Source organism: Indicator indicator, chromosome Z (assembly GCF_027791375.1).
Source record: "Indicator indicator isolate 239-I01 chromosome Z, UM_Iind_1.1, whole genome shotgun sequence".
Lineage (NCBI taxonomy): Eukaryota > Metazoa > Chordata > Aves > Piciformes > Indicatoridae > Indicator > Indicator indicator.
In genome coordinates this window covers 74,287,531-74,302,961 of record NC_072053.1, presented here as the reverse complement: position 1 = coordinate 74,302,961, position 15,431 = coordinate 74,287,531, and the positions used below count along the sequence as shown (strand labels likewise).

Genomic DNA, 15,431 nt, shown 5'->3' with positions numbered 1-15,431 from the left:
CAGGCTTGTTGCCAAAACCATTTTCTGTGTGAGGTGTTTGTAATTATAAACACCTTTTTAAGAACAGTAGAAAGTGCAGTGATGAGTGGGTTTACAAGTTGGTGGGCTGCTACAGGGGAGAAAAAAATGTCATTTCCCAGTAATTCTTAATATGTTGTGCAGAAAAAGTCCTCTCTGAATAATTTCATATAGTGATAAACTACTTGCCACCACTGAAAATGCATGCCTCTAGTTTCACTAATTTAAGATAGAAATATACAGTCCTGACATTTGTAATATGCTATTCCAAAAGCAAGGTTGTTTGTGATGTAACTGGCCACTGCTGAAGAATCAGGTCATTTTGTGTCCTAGTCAAGATGAATAAGGGTAGCAGAAGATGGCTAAAAATTTATACATGCATAAGCCGGCAGAGCAGTAATTTAAAGCTCTGTAACAAATCAACTTACATAAATGAAAATAAGTCATTACATATGATAGTCTATGAAACTGATTGTTTGCATTGAAATGAGACATAGATTGTTTGATCACACAGTAGACACAGCAGAGTAAGATCAGTTTATGCCACTTAAATGGAGTCTTGATGGAGACCTTGAGCATGTTAGCATTAAAAGGCATCAGTCTATCATATATGCTATCAACACAGCACAAAAGAAAAACTTCTTCAGGAAGCTTTTTACAGCAAAGATGCCTAAATCTGTGTGTTAGGCTTCCCCCATTCATCTCCTTGGTACTTCTCCATCGTAGTGGTGATAGCTGCACAACTGCATCTGCAAATGAATAGAAATTAATGGACCTTTCAACAATTTGGGCTTGTAGACCTGAATGAGAACTTTACGGTTTAGGAGAATTACCTTCTTCTACAGCACAGAATTCTTCAGGCAGTGCTGCCTGACTGGAAACAAAGTTTTGGGATTCACTTGCGTTGTGGCAAAGGCCTACAATGAGAAAGTACTTAATTTAAAGTACTGAAGGTTACACAATTTTCATATGTGTAATAGAACTGATATGCCAACTTCAGGCACGCCCGAAAACGCGTCGGGCAGATCTGTCGAGCAGCTCCCTCTTGTGTGTAAAGGGACACAGGCCTCTTCCAGATGTTGGGCATTGCCCAGCGGCTCCGAGGACTTCCAGTAGCCACTTTTCCTTGCCATCACCAGGAGGTGCCACTCAGTCTCCACGACACTAGCCAGGAGGTGCCCCTCAGTGGCGTTTCCGTGGGCGGGCAGGGGGAAGCATAGCTGCCATGTACAAATAGAAGTAACTTTCCCGTTGCCTTTCCCAGGAATCGTAAATAACCCTTCCCTCTACTTCTCTGGGGGTGAGGGCTAGGCGCTGCAGATAGCAGCAGCCCTTATCAGCTGTGCCACTCGCCAGGCCGGGCAGAGGCGGTGTCCTGGGGAAGGAAAGGGGTTGTGCCAGGGAACAGAGAAATTAAAAAAAAAAAGGAAGAAAAGAGAGGGGTTTTGCGGGTAAGCACTTTCGAGTCGAGGGAGGAAAGGGGCCTCGCTGAGGGAAAAGCCGTAGGGCCCCGAGACCACGTCGGCGGAGATAAGGGCCGCCCGCGGGTGTTTCCTCCCCGCCGAGAGGCAAGCGCTAGGGGTAACGCGACGCCCTCGGCCCAGGGGCCGAAGCCTTTCGCCCTCCCCTTGGCCTTCCCTCCCACCCTCCACGCCGTGGGGAGGATGCGGAGGTACCGGGGCAGAGCAGCACCAAGGAGCGCGGAGGCGGCGGCGGGAACATGAGCCCGAGGGGCGGCCGGGCCTTGGGACCGCTTCTGCTGCTGCTGGCGCTGATGCAATGCGCAGGGCGGCCACGGGGTAAGAAGTGCGGCCCGGCCTCTGGCATCTCGGGTCGTGAGGGCGGCGCCCGACGGGTGAGGCGGGAGAGGTGTGGAAGGGCTGGAGGGCGTGGGACGAAGGGAGAGGCAGGAGGACTGTGGCCTGACAGTAATCGTCTGCGTGACCCTGCGTCGAGGGCCCAGCGGTGGCGGCGACGGAGGTCAGTCTTGACGGTCGCGGGTTGGCGGCAGCCGGCGGGACGCTGTGTTTTCGCACGGTCTGTGCGGCGCCAGCGGCCTCGTGTGCTTGCCGGGGAGAGGGCCTGCTCCGGCCAGAGCCGTGAGGGAATCTCCGTACTGAAGTGAAAAATCATGTGTTAGTAACCATACATAAGTTGTGAACGTCCTTCAGTAGTAGTAAAAGAGAGGTGGGGAATTTTTTTTTTTTTTTATCTCCCAGAGCAGCAATCTGAGGACACTCCCATGTTTTATCAGAAGATTGAGGTACCATGAGAAAATTCTTAGTGTGGATGTTTTAAAATTTCAGCTCTATGTTGGCTGCCACTGCATGATGACAGTTTTTGTTTTCTGTTTTTAGTAGTAACGCATACATAAAGGGATACTGAAAGCGTCAAGAACCAGGAGCCTTTCACGCTTAAAAGCATGCACAAACACTGGGAATAGAGCTGAAACACATGGGGAAGGGCAGTTTTATCACATCGATAAATTTGATGTGTGGACAAAAAAAAAAACTAGCTAGAATGTTCAGCTGACTTCTCCTTCCAGTCAAGTTGTGCATTTAGACATCATGTTATAGGCAGGCAAAATTTTCTCAGAGCTGCTTATGTGTACATTAAGATTTGTACTCTCTAAGAACCACTCTCAATCTCAGCTGTCTTAGAACAGTAAAAAATCCCATAGTGGTATGTCCAGCACAATGAGACAACATAATCTTATGCAATATTAGTTGTTTATTTAGCACTGTAAGAAAGGTAGAAGCATATACATGCTTTGTCTACATTCAAGCCATCCATTCTGAGGTTTATCATTTGGAAAACCAGTGCATGTGTGATGATGACAAAAGGAGCTTGCAAAAAATGGAGAGAGATGCGGATAATACACTATAAGTGAATACAAATGAGGAATAAGTTCATATTTTTTTCTGCTTTAATGCATATTTATAGCCATACCAAATTACTGTAAGTTAGATTGTGTGTCATATGCTACTAAACTACTTCTAATATAGTCTCTAAAATTAGATAATTTTTTTCTGTCACCATTCTTTCATGAATAGCAGTTATGTACATTTTGATGATACAGGTTGCAAAAGATTGATAAACGGCCCAAATGTCTATGTGTAAATAATAGAAACAAAATAATAGAATAAATGAAGAAACAGAAATAGCAACCAGAGGGAAAGAAAATTAATAAGAGAACAGATTGATAGTACTGAGTAGAGCTATATATTATATATCTCATTAGCACTAGTAACTGCTGAAAAGCTGGTTTGCTTGCTGTCAGAGAACAGATGGATGGAGAAAACATATTTAGTGTAGTTACTTTGTTTAATCCTTTCTGTTTATTTTTTTGTCCTTGTTCTCCAAATATTATGGTTGAGGTTTTACTGCAAGTTTGAAAATGAAAACGAAGTGGGAGGAGATAGGATTTAATTCAGTGATCTCCAGATGTCCCTTCCAACCCCTTCCATTCTGATTCTGTATTGGGTTTTATCTCCATTCTAAGTTCTCTGCCAGTTACTCAGACCAAACCACATTTTATGGTCCCTTATTTAAAAAAAAAAAAAAGTAATTGTATCTTTTTGTTCTTAAAGCAATTGTGAACAGATCAGTTCCAGATGTCTGTGCAACTTGCCACATTCATGCTACATGTCATCAAATTGATGGAAAAAGTGTCTGCATCTGTAACTATGGATTTGTAGGCAATGGAAGAACCCATTGTCAAGGTAGGCTGCCTGTGTAAAATGGCAAGAAGTGGTGTGCATTCATAAAATGTTCTTTCTTGAGTAATACTACTGAGTTCTTCAAAACAGGATGAAAGCTTTGCCGTTACCTGGCAGAATTACTTAGTTTCTTAACCACTTAATTCAGTCTCTGCTATTTAGTAAAGGATTTAAATTAATTTTGTCTTAGAAAGTGTATGGTTTTATCAAAGATTTACTTTTAAAATACAGAATATTGGAATGGCTTATTTAATATTTTTTTAGCTTAGCTTCAGAAAAAAAGTTATGATGGGCTTAGCTTTATTATGCTCTTCAACCTATGCCTCACTGAAAACTGGACAGAAACCTGACAATTCAGATTAGCACATATTAGCTGATTTTTTCAGTTCTCTCAGGTTACTGGGTAACTAAGAATTAGTAAGTTGAAGGTCTGTTTTTAATGAGTGTGCATGTGTGTACAAATTTCTTAAGTGGAAGTATCTGTTACATGAAGAGTATTGTTCAGCATTGTTTTATCGATGTAGCTGGTAATGTCCTTTGTGAGTACTATCTCACACATGACAAACCAATATATGAGTCAGAGGATGATGTCTAATATTGTGTCTGAATGTATATAACAGTTTACCAGGAAAAGGAGAAGGTTCTCCATGTGTGATCTCTTCCACTCCATCTCTTTCCCTTTCTTTACAATAACTGGGAACTGTTGGCCCTGGCTAGACTTCAGTTGTCTCATTGTGGGAGAAGACAGGATGCATATTTTGCTGTTGTTAATTCTCTGCTGGTTGAGTGAATCGGACAAGATCAGCACAAGCTCCATCAAGCGATGCAGCCAGTGCATGCCATAAGGAAGGGCAGAAGTGGAGGGCAGAATCCTCTGGTTTCAACAGCTCTTAAATCTACTCAAGCTGTGTCATGAAAGTATTCAGTTTCGTCCAGGGACAACGATCTCTGTTGGTCTAAATACCCCAGCTTTGCTAGGAGTGTTTACATCCCAAATACTTTAGAAAATAAAAAACAATAAGGGAAAGTCTACACAAGAATGAGTTAAGAAGGGAGGATAGTCAACTTAATCTCTCTCTGATATCTTTTAAATGTGCTGACAGATAAAGATGAATGTCAGATTGGAGCCAGCAAGATCTGTGGAAATCATACAATGTGTCATAATACACATGGAAGTTTTTACTGTGTCTGCCTGGATGGATATCGAGCCTCCAACAACAACAAGACATTTATTCCCAATGATGGCACAAACTGTACAGGTAGACGTCCCAAAGAATCTTGAGCACCAGAAATTTTTTGCTGCACAATCTTTTTTTCCTCTCCTGTCATTGGTGGACTTTCTAAAGCTACATCTTATTTTCTGCAGTTATATCAAAACACTTTCTGCTGTGGATGCAAACACATATTTGACATCTAGGTTCTGACAGCTATGAACTAATTCCATTTTGCATTCTTCACTGTGTTACAGATCATTGCTTCACAGTCACATTCAAGCAATAATCTTTCCAGAACAAGGAACTGTGTTAAAGAAAATGTTAGCCAGTTTCTTGTTATAGGAAAGAACTATTATAATTGATTAAGATATTTGCAAATACAGAGGTTTTCCTCCTGTAGCAGGAGAAACATTGGAAAGTATTTGTCATGTAAAACAGAAGCAATTTAAGAGATGACTAGCTACAAAGTTGAGAGTCCCCTCCTTCCAGATGCTTGAACACTAGACAATGATAAGCTCCTCTTTTTCCCAGAAGAGCCATCAGGAGCTACATAGAACTCTTCGTGGAATGCTGTATTTGTTTTAAGCTTGGGTCCTATGTTATTTAATTTAAAATATATTTTTCTCTGAATTTTTAGATATAGATGAATGTGAGGAGTCTGGGCTATGTGGTCGCAATGCGAGATGTGTGAATACTGAAGGAAGCTACAAGTGCTACTGCAATGATGGTTATAAGCTAGAAAATGGAGAGCATTCTTTTCTTCCAGATCAGGATATAGTTTCATGCAAAGGTAAGAGTCTTTGGATGCTGATTTTGCTAGCAGATGAAATTGGATCTTTCATGAATTAGTAGTACCTTCTTTAATCTCTGTTTCTGCATCTGCAAGACAAAAGCCCTCTCTCTGGACTTTGCCTGTTTTATGAGTTTTTTATTCTTGGATTCACTTTGGATGGTATAGTTGACACTAGATAGGATTTCTAAAGGCTCTCAGCAGTAGTTAGGTGTGCAGTCAGAGGAGCTTAATAGTGCCATGAAGGTGAGGTAGGTAGTTTCTGATTAGGAAGGAAGTGTGGTGTAACCCACTTGCTTGTGTAATCACACTGCATGAATGGGAAGGGAAGAGAGAATAAATAGCTGGTAAGAGAGGTCAGATGAATGAAACAAGCCTAGGGGAAAGGAATAATAAAATAATTTAGATTTTTATTATATGTTATTACATACTCTGCACCTACATAAATAATCTGTTTTGTTTATCTTGCCATAACAACAATAATTTTATTTTAAACCAGTCTTTCTTTCTGCTCTAGTGTGGGTTTTCACAGATGCAAAGGGCAGCAGTATAAACTGTAGCTGTCAGAGTATGTAATGAACCCAGGCATCCATTGTTTATATCTAGCTTCCATTTCTGAATTACTACAAGAACTGTCAGTGAAGCTCACTGCCTGTAGTTCATCCATTTTTTCCATCTGGAGTGCTCCACTTTGTTTTGTCAGAGCTGCTTATCTCCCTGGCTTTTCCCTCCACATGCTGTGGTGAAGTAGTGTGCACTTGCAGAGTCAGACAAGGCACCCTAGTCAAGCAGCTGTGCTGAAGAAATATAGCTTTTGTATGCAGGGTGGTTCAGTGAGATTGAGGAATTGAGGGGCAGACGATTTCATTTCAGCCTGTCTGCAAGGATTGACCTCTTCCATGCACAGGGAAATAACTTAGGCCAGAAATTTTCTTCCAGTGTTGAAGCATTGACTATTCAAATATTTCTGTAATGAACCTGGTACATGCAAAGCTCCATCATGTTACAGTGTCTCTCCTCTTTGGTATTGTGAATGGCTCCAGCTGTACATTAGTAAAGAGGTAGCTCAATACCTGTATTCCTCCAACTGTGGCCAGTATAATTCATCAACTCTAATTTTCTACTCCTTTAGCAACCCCTCAGATGCATCAGAATGCATGTAATTTGTGATGTGACCATCCAGTTTTCAAATGGTTGTCTACCAATCTCTTCACAGAAATTGGATGTGGTTCTCCTCCTGAAATGAAGCATGGCTACGTTGTGGGAAACTACAGCTTGGTACCAGGAAGTGTGGTTCATTATGAATGTGAAGAAGGGTTTTACAGCAACGAGGAAAAGTTGTCATACTGCACTGCAAATGAGACTTGGCAACCTGCCACTTTAAGCTGTAAAGGTGAAAAGAGTTTTAAATCTTTCTTAAATTCTTCATTAAGGAGGTTTATGCATGGGGAGGTGTGTTCACTTTCACAGTCTGAAGGATAATTTTCGAAGATCTGGCTGTTTGTGAAAAAAAGAAGAAAAGAACAGCTTATACTACTTTTATCACCTCTTGTTAGTGTAATGACATTTTTGAGGCAGGTTCTTGCGTTTTTACAGACACTGCAATGTATCCTCATACCTGTGAAACAAGGCCTAGGAAACAGCTAAGGTTCTATAGCATTTCAGGAGAAAGGCCACTGAGTTGGATGGCGTCAATGGCCACTTAGGAAAAGAAAAAAAAAATTCTGGTAATTTATGAAGTGTAAAGTTTCTTGTGAGCATCTTTAAACCTTTCACTTGCTTGGGTTTCTAATTGCCCATTCTGTTAAAATATTATGCCTTACAAATGCAGGGTTTTGTGTTCCTGTGAGTTGGTAGAAAGTCTGTGTATTAGTTAAAGGACATTTGGGGTACTAGGTATACAGTGTATACCAGTTACACAGGGAAGAATTGTCACCCTGAAAGCTACCACTTAATGAGCAGAGTTCCTTCTACCAAAATACAAAAGCCATCTTTATTTCCAGTTCTTTTCCTGTTTTCTTTCTTTTTGTTTCTGTGTGCATGTATGGGAAGTGAATAAATTAGAATAAGGATGCTAAATCAGTGTGGCTGGAAAAAGTGAAATATTAAATATCCCTAGAAAGTTCATAAGAAAAGATAAAACAACTTAATACTAAATTGCTGGCATACAAATTAAAACAACTGAAATAACTTTTTTTTTTCAAAATATAGAGACTGAATTTGAAAACTAAAAGGAAGTACCCAAAAGACTCAAGAGGTCCTTAAGGAAAGCTTGTGGAATTAAGTCCTTGTTACATTTGTTTTTTATTGATATTTTTCAGGGACTGCTTTTTTTTTGCAATTCTTTGTTTAATTTCTACAATCAAATGGTAGGTCAGGTCAGAGTTTCTGGGCACACCTCTAGTGGTTAATTGAAATAAAATACATTAAATACTAAGAAATAGCACTTGAGTCTCAAATGACAAAGTGAATTCCCTATTGTACTGCAACTCTTTTCCCGGATTTCAGTTAGGACTTTTCTTTTTGTGAACCCAGAAAGTCTAATTTTATTTATTTATTTAAACTATTAGTAAAGGCATCTTTAAATAATTCTTTTAACATGAGTTTCCTTGGTAAGTCTTTTTTTGCTAATTTGAGAATTTCTCCTGACCAGGTGTAAGATCTTTTCCAGGAAAAATTATGTTTGTCTTTTGTATGGTACCATACTTCGTATGGTAATTTGAGAGTTTGTATAGTCATGATGAACTGGTCATTTAAAGTAGCTCACATTGGTAAGATATATGACCTGACATCAGCAGGGTTCTGTAAGTGGACCAGATCCCCTTTGTTTTTATTTAAACATAAGTCTATGGATGTGAATATGTCTTTGAAGAGTATAGCTTTCCTTGAATATTAATAAGAGAATTCCCTTGAGATGAAAAACCAGATCATTTACTGGGAAGATGTGACCTATGTGAAGAGTTGTAGTCGAACCATTGAATGTGAGTGTAGTGTCATGCCAATGTGGAAACCTTTTAAATGTTTTCTTGTCTTAGAAAATGGACATCATAGTAAAAAATAGCTTTTTTTGTGCTACTTGACTTCTTTGTTTTATGTATGTGTAAATGACTACTTGACATGTTTGTGAGTAGAGGCCAGGTTTTGCAACGCGGTTTGAGCACCGTGTAGACTCTTGCTTTAGCAGGAAGCTTTTGTGTTGTATGTTGTAACCTTTTGTACAGTTTTGCATTCTCTGGTCCTTCTTCACTTTTTAAAACTGCTTCCTAAAGGCAGTTTCTGCTTATTTGCTCACTGCAAATAGTACAGAGCCAGCTTTCCAACTATAATGAGATTTGTAAAAGCAGAAGAATTTTAAAGATTAAAAACCCCAAAACAATCCAGGACATTTTCTGTATGCTAGCAGCTAGGCTCTGGAAGGAATCAGAGATTTAGCATGCCATACTGAGAGAAAGGCAGAGAGAAATCATTTTATTTTGGAAGCATTGCTGAAGTAGCTATAGCTATAGCACTGTCATGCTGTGTACACCCCAGAGAGCACAAGGGAGTGTTGAATTACCACAGGAGACAATGGTTAGTTGATAATGTAGAAAGAAGTAGTCAAGGGAGTGAAACCTTCATTATTTTTGCTGCTTCACTGTCTTCCTCTTATCTTCCTCTTTCTTCCTCTCCCTAGGTGTAGATTGTGGGGTTCCACCTCCTGTTTTAAATGCACATCAAATATCTGTAAGTGGCACCACATACCGAAGTGAAGTCACTTACAGTTGTGCTCATGGCTACTTTATTGCAAGTGGCCATGGGACTGCAGTCTGCAATGCCAGAGGACAGTGGGATGGTGCTGATTTGGTGTGCAAAGGTAAGTCAAAGCTGCCTACAGATTTATTTAGCACAGGTACTGTGTCAGCCACCATAATAGGTACCAGTCATTGACTAGGGACTTCCTGGGCATTCAGCTCACACAGTCTTCTGGCATGTGCAGTTGTCACAAAACAAAAGCTATATATTAAAAAGTTTTTTTTTTTTAACTGTATTGCTAATGATGTAGCAATAAATTGTCAAAAGTTAACATTCTGAGGACAAAATCGCAATGTGTGTCAGGCACTGGGATTACCATGAGATAAAAATTCGGACTAAATTGCTGACCTTTCTCTAGCTTAGTATTTACTCTGTGGTTTAATGCACTACTCAGAAATGGTAGTACTATTAGCAGCTAGCATCCCCTTAAAATTCCCATATTTGGGCAGTTTCCGGTTGCAGATTATGATTACTCAAGTATGCTGTTTTTATTTCACATGAATCATAAATCCCTTTTGTTACTACGATTTTAAAGAATGTAGCCTAAGTGTTCCTTGATAAGAAGCAGCACAAAGGCACTTTTAAAACACAAATATTTTGCCCAAGAAAATTTCTGGTATATTTTTACTCTGAGCTCATACTATTAATTAATTTCACCTCAGGATAGTGGCAGTCTTTAGTTTATCCATTGGCACAACTTTGCTTTTCTGTTCACTGGATGGTAAGTATCTTTTCAGGTTGATCCAGCAGCATCTTCTGTTCGTGGCAATCAAATGTAGGAATTTTTTTGAATTTGCACCGTGTATTTACCACCACTCTCTGCTTTTAGAATCTTCTTTATTCTTACTCTGGGTCACCAGTCTAAGTAGAAAGTTTTCTGTATTGCACAGAAACATACTTCTGCATTTATGCTTTTCAGTCTGATTACAGGATGACTGTGGGCAGATAACTGGCACTGAGAAGCAGTGTTTTTATGTCTTACCACTTATGTCCTTCTGTAAGTTAAGCAGATTCTTTGCATGTCCATTAGTTAATTCTAAATCTGGTTCTGATGGTTTATAACATTGACACATAGTAGGATATGAAAAGGAAGGTAGTCATGATGGTGGATTTATTGCCCATTACATGTTTAACTTTGCCTTTAAGATTGTAGAGGTCATGATTTTATAAACTTTGTGTATTACCTCTTTGAATTATTTTTCTGAGTAGAATTTCAGAATCACTTAATTTTATTGTATTAAGCACTTGGTATTTTGTATATAGGCATTAGTAAACGTAAGATGTTAATTCTTACACTGCTTACAATTAAAGTGTTGCAGAATCTTACTGAAGTGTAGTGTTCATTGTGGATTTGAAAGGGAATTTTAACCCAAGATAATATTTTTCCAATTACTCAGTTCGCTCTTTATATTCTCTAATTTTTTTGCAAAGCCTCTGAAAAAAACGTAAACATGCAAATTAATTTTTGAGTGCGTCATCCAGATAATTACTTCTAAAGTGGTCTGAATAATCCATCAGATTTCCCCCTAGAAGTGCTCTTTCTGCTTGCCTGTAGCAGCTTCTCCTTTTTGTTTTGTTTTGTTTTTTCCCCCGACAAGCTGAATTAAATCCATTGGCAAAGGAGTAGAACCTACTCGTTTCCTCTTGTTTGCTCCCTCGAGGTGTTCAGGGCCAAGAGGACAAGGTATTGACCAACCTGGTCTATTGGAAGATGTACCTGACTGTGGCAAGGGGAACTAGATGATCTTTAAGGTCCTTTCTAACCCAAACCTTTTATGTGATTCTTCTACACCACTCCTTGGACTGTGTGTTATTTTTCAAACCTATAGTTACAAATAATAGGTCAAATACAGGAATAAACAGCATGTAGGGAATAAGAGAGTACAGTGGGAAGATAGATCCACTTGTAAAAATTCACTTGAACATCCTTGTTCTGCATTTTGTAACAGAACACTGTTTTACTCTATGGTTCATCTTGAAGAATTAATGCCCCATCCTGCTACAAAGTCTGCAGCCACAAAATTTTCGGTTCTAAAACAGCTGGCCTGCCTTCTAGAAACCTTTAACAAGAGATAAAAAAAGTGAACTGGTACTTGCTGGGACAGCTCATCTCTCTTCCTTAAATATGCTTACCTGTTTTTATTTCATGGGACATTGAGATACTTGAACATGTCCAGAGAAGGGCAGCAAAGCTGGTGAGAGGTCTCGAGCACAAGCCGTGTGAGGAGAGGTTGAGGGAGCTGGGGGTGTTTAGATTGGAGAAGAGGAGGCTCAGGGGAGACCTCATTGCTCTCTACAACTACCTGAAAGGAGGTTGTAGACAGCTGGGGGTTGGTCTCTTCTCCCAGGCAACCGGCAACAGAACAAGAGGACACAGTCTCAAGCTGTGCCAGGGGAAGTTTAGGCTTGAGGTGAAGAGAACATTCTTCACAGAAAGAGTGATTGGCCAGTGGAATGTGCTGCCCAGGGAGGTGGTGGAGTCACCATCCCTGGAGGTATTCAAAAAAAGATTGGACGTGGCACTTGGAGACCTGGTTTAGTTTTCAGGAGGTATTAGGTAATAGGTTGGACTTGATGATCTCTGAGGTCTTTTCCAATCTGGTTGATTCTGTGATTTTCAGGAGTTTTTATGCTGTTCTTTTTCTGTTCCAGAAATAGACTGTGGCAAACCTTTGCTGATTCCACACACAGAAATGATCTGGGACAACTCTACCACTCTGTGGAGCAGAGTGTACTATCAGTGTAAAGAAGGATATTATTTTAATGGAGACAGGAATTTCTCAGAATGCACAATAGATCAGTTGTGGGAGAATATTACATACATATGCAAAGGTAAGTGTTACTGTAGGAAGTTGCTGTGGGGTGTGATGTTTAAATGGTTTCTTGTTCCAGTTTTGAAGGTAGGAACAGGAGAAAGGAATAATGGAAACAATCCCTTTCTAATTTATTATGTAGGGAACAGGGTGGTACTTTTGGATGGAAAGGGTGTGAAAAAGAAAGGCAATGATACATAAATTTCTAGTGGTTGTAGTGGATGCTACAGATCTTTCTATAGCTGTCTTGCTTTACAATTGAAACAGAAAGGGACTAATGCAACTGGAGTTTTATTTCTGTACTGAGAACCTTCAGCTTTACAAGCCATGGGAGTGTTACCAGATGAACAGAAGGTACTTAACAATGCTTTGTTTTGGGCCCAATACTGTGATGAAATTAGAGGCAATGGAATTAAACTTCTCCATTTTTTTTCCCTCATAATCCCCAAAGTAAAAATTACACATGATTGCCTTTCTATTTTAGATCTAGTTGTCTGAATTTCAGGATTTTCTTAGAAAAGAATGAGTCCTGAGAAGGGAGATCTGTAGTGAAGTTGTCTCACTGTGGTCTTGGAAATAGGATGTACTGACACTTTAATAATAGCAGAAAAACCAGCAGATATTTTGGACTTTGGGTATTGTGCTTCTTAGTGTTTTGTGTCCTTGAAAAGAGGTGTCACAAGGTAGATCTATGATGATGTTTTGTTCTTAAGAGTGAGTGCTGTCTTTTGCAAACAGTTGTGTTCCTGTAGCTTTGTAATATCCAGGCATTTTTCAAAAGCACTAAAAGTGTGCCTGATTCCTACCACTTCACAGACAGAACCTTTATACAAAGATTTGCCGCTTGATGCCTCTCTTGCTTCATTTGATGTCCTTAGCATTCACTGTGAATATGAAACACGTGACATCACATAAAACAAGCATGTAAAAAACCCGGTTCTCTCACTTTTTATAGTGGCCTAATACAACTGGAACTGCTATTGTTAGAAGTCATAATTCATATTTAATTTAGGCAGCAATTTGCAGAGCTGTACTTTCCGAATTGGTTTTGAAGCCAGTGTTGTGCAGTGCAGCTCAGTTAATTAGATATGTCCACTTTGCAGTGCCAGCACTTCTGTACTGAGCACTGTGAAGCTTTGAACGGCCTGAATCTGCAGACTGCACTCACAGGATTACCATGAATTTCAGCAAGAGCTTTATCAGAGGCCAAAAACATAGACTCCAGCTCTCACTATTGGATCAGAGGGCCAAAAAGTCACAGCTGTGGTCAAGTAGAATGGGAAAAATCTTTTAAAAATAGTCTAACTAATCCAGACTTCTTTGGAGGAAAATAATTATAAAAATCATGAATAGAAAATAACTACAAAGGACTTCAGCTTCTTCACTGTCAATTGAAATTAAATTTGTGTTTCAGCAAGGATGCCTTTCAGACGTGTAGCATCTAAAGCGTGTGTGTAATCAGTAATTTCCATTAAAATGAGAGAAAAAATATCTACCATTCTAGTATAAATTATGGTAGAAGTTGGAAAATCATTTGTCTTTTCTTTCTGCCTGCAAAACCTCATTAGAACTAAGAGTTTCCCCTGAGCATGCTCCCTTTTTGGCGAAGAATAACTTCGTTGTTTCTTAGGCAGTGGTTGCTTCAGAATGTGTTGTCTGTTGCATTGCCTCGTGAGGTCTACAGTAACTGTGTGTGCATGTGTGTGTAAGTACATTTAATAGTACTTTATTAGTATTTAACAATTGCTTAACAAAATTAATTTTACTGAGAGATGCTGGTTGGGTAAAGCTGTTGTCAGTGAAGTCTGGCAATAGTCAGCTGGATCATAGTCTTCCTTTCCCAACCCTTGATTTGTATGCATAAACTCAGAGACTGAAATGCAAAGAGCATATCAGCAATTAAATACCTGCTGTCCAGTATGCTCAGTGTGTGAAACTGGCCAGCCTGCACAGCTCATCCTGGAAGAACTTTTCTTCCCCTGTAGGGTAGAAATGTGTGGTTTCATTTACTTTCATTGCTGTGTTTTCCAGGCACATACTGTGTTGAGTTCTCATGGGATTTCACGGTAAATCTGTGAAACTCTTCTTTTTTCAGAGTAAAACCAAGATGTCCTTATGAGAGTAAGATTTCGGTTTGCTTCAGGGAAGGGCTTGGCTCTAAGGTGCTATAGCATGCAGTGGTGGACCACAGATTTATCAGAAACAAGAAGCTTGGGTTTTGTGTTGTGAATTTCAGAGGTGAAAGCTTTTTTGGTAGTAATGGTTATCCTACTGGGACAGAGGTTACTCTGTGGCTCAAAATGAGATTTAAGGTATTACAAGCCTTGCAATTACATTTTTTTTTTAATTAAAAAGTATAAAATGAAACCTTTCCACCCATGGTTTTCTTTTTGAGTGGATGTCAAAGATAGGGGTTGAGTTTTTATTTTTCATGGCAGTAAGGAGGCCAGAAAAAAGGTGACAGGTGCCTTGAGTTATCTGAGATGGTTGTTCCCGAATCTGCACTTCCATTGGCACAGTGTGCAATGTGTTTTGTAAGCTGTTATTAAGTCCATGGAGAAATATGTAGTTGTGAGAAGGGCAGGGAGAGAAAATGGAGGTTGTCTGAAATGAAAATGTGTAACAGAGTTGGATTTTCCTTTCGCTGGGCTTGGATACAAGTATTTGATAATAAAAGGTTGTGAAGGCCTAACATAGACATGGAGTTAAACTCTTTTCCATTTGTAGTATGTGTAGGTTGTGTATGTGTGTGCCTGTAGGTATGTATACACACTTTTGAGAACTTCCTGGGCACCCAGGGGAAGCTAACCAGTGAATGGAGTGCTTACAGGGTTGCCTTGCTTTTAATTCCTTGTGCAGCTTGGTAAATTTTGCAGTCTTCTTCACAGTTATGAAGGAGTCACTTCATGCACAGAAGGGGCAGTGTCTGATGCAGTTTTCTATATTAACTGGGCAATTGTTAGAGATGTTTTGGAAGGAAGTAGTCCTTTTATTTACTACAGCTATCTTCATCCTGTTAGCAGTCTCCTTTTCTTCTGTTCATCAAGTCCCCAGTTCCAAAGATATCCTTTTTTTTGGAGATTTC

The 15,431-nt window shown here is 39.6% G+C and overlaps 1 protein-coding gene across 1 annotated transcript in view; it reads left to right on the top strand.

Annotated features, from left to right (window-relative positions):
• Window positions 1-1,738: 1,738 nt before the first annotated feature.
• SUSD1 (sushi domain containing 1) overlaps window positions 1,739-15,431 on the top strand; it is a 48,831-nt gene continuing 35,138 nt past the window's right edge. Inside the window, exons 1-7 of the mRNA XM_054397432.1 lie at window positions 1,739-1,817; window positions 3,609-3,740; window positions 4,841-4,996; window positions 5,589-5,741; window positions 6,958-7,134; window positions 9,415-9,594; window positions 12,186-12,365. Of these exons, the coding sequence (XP_054253407.1) occupies window positions 1,739-1,817; window positions 3,609-3,740; window positions 4,841-4,996; window positions 5,589-5,741; window positions 6,958-7,134; window positions 9,415-9,594; window positions 12,186-12,365 (1,057 nt within the window). The remainder of the gene's footprint in view (window positions 1,818-3,608; window positions 3,741-4,840; window positions 4,997-5,588; window positions 5,742-6,957; window positions 7,135-9,414; window positions 9,595-12,185; window positions 12,366-15,431) is intronic.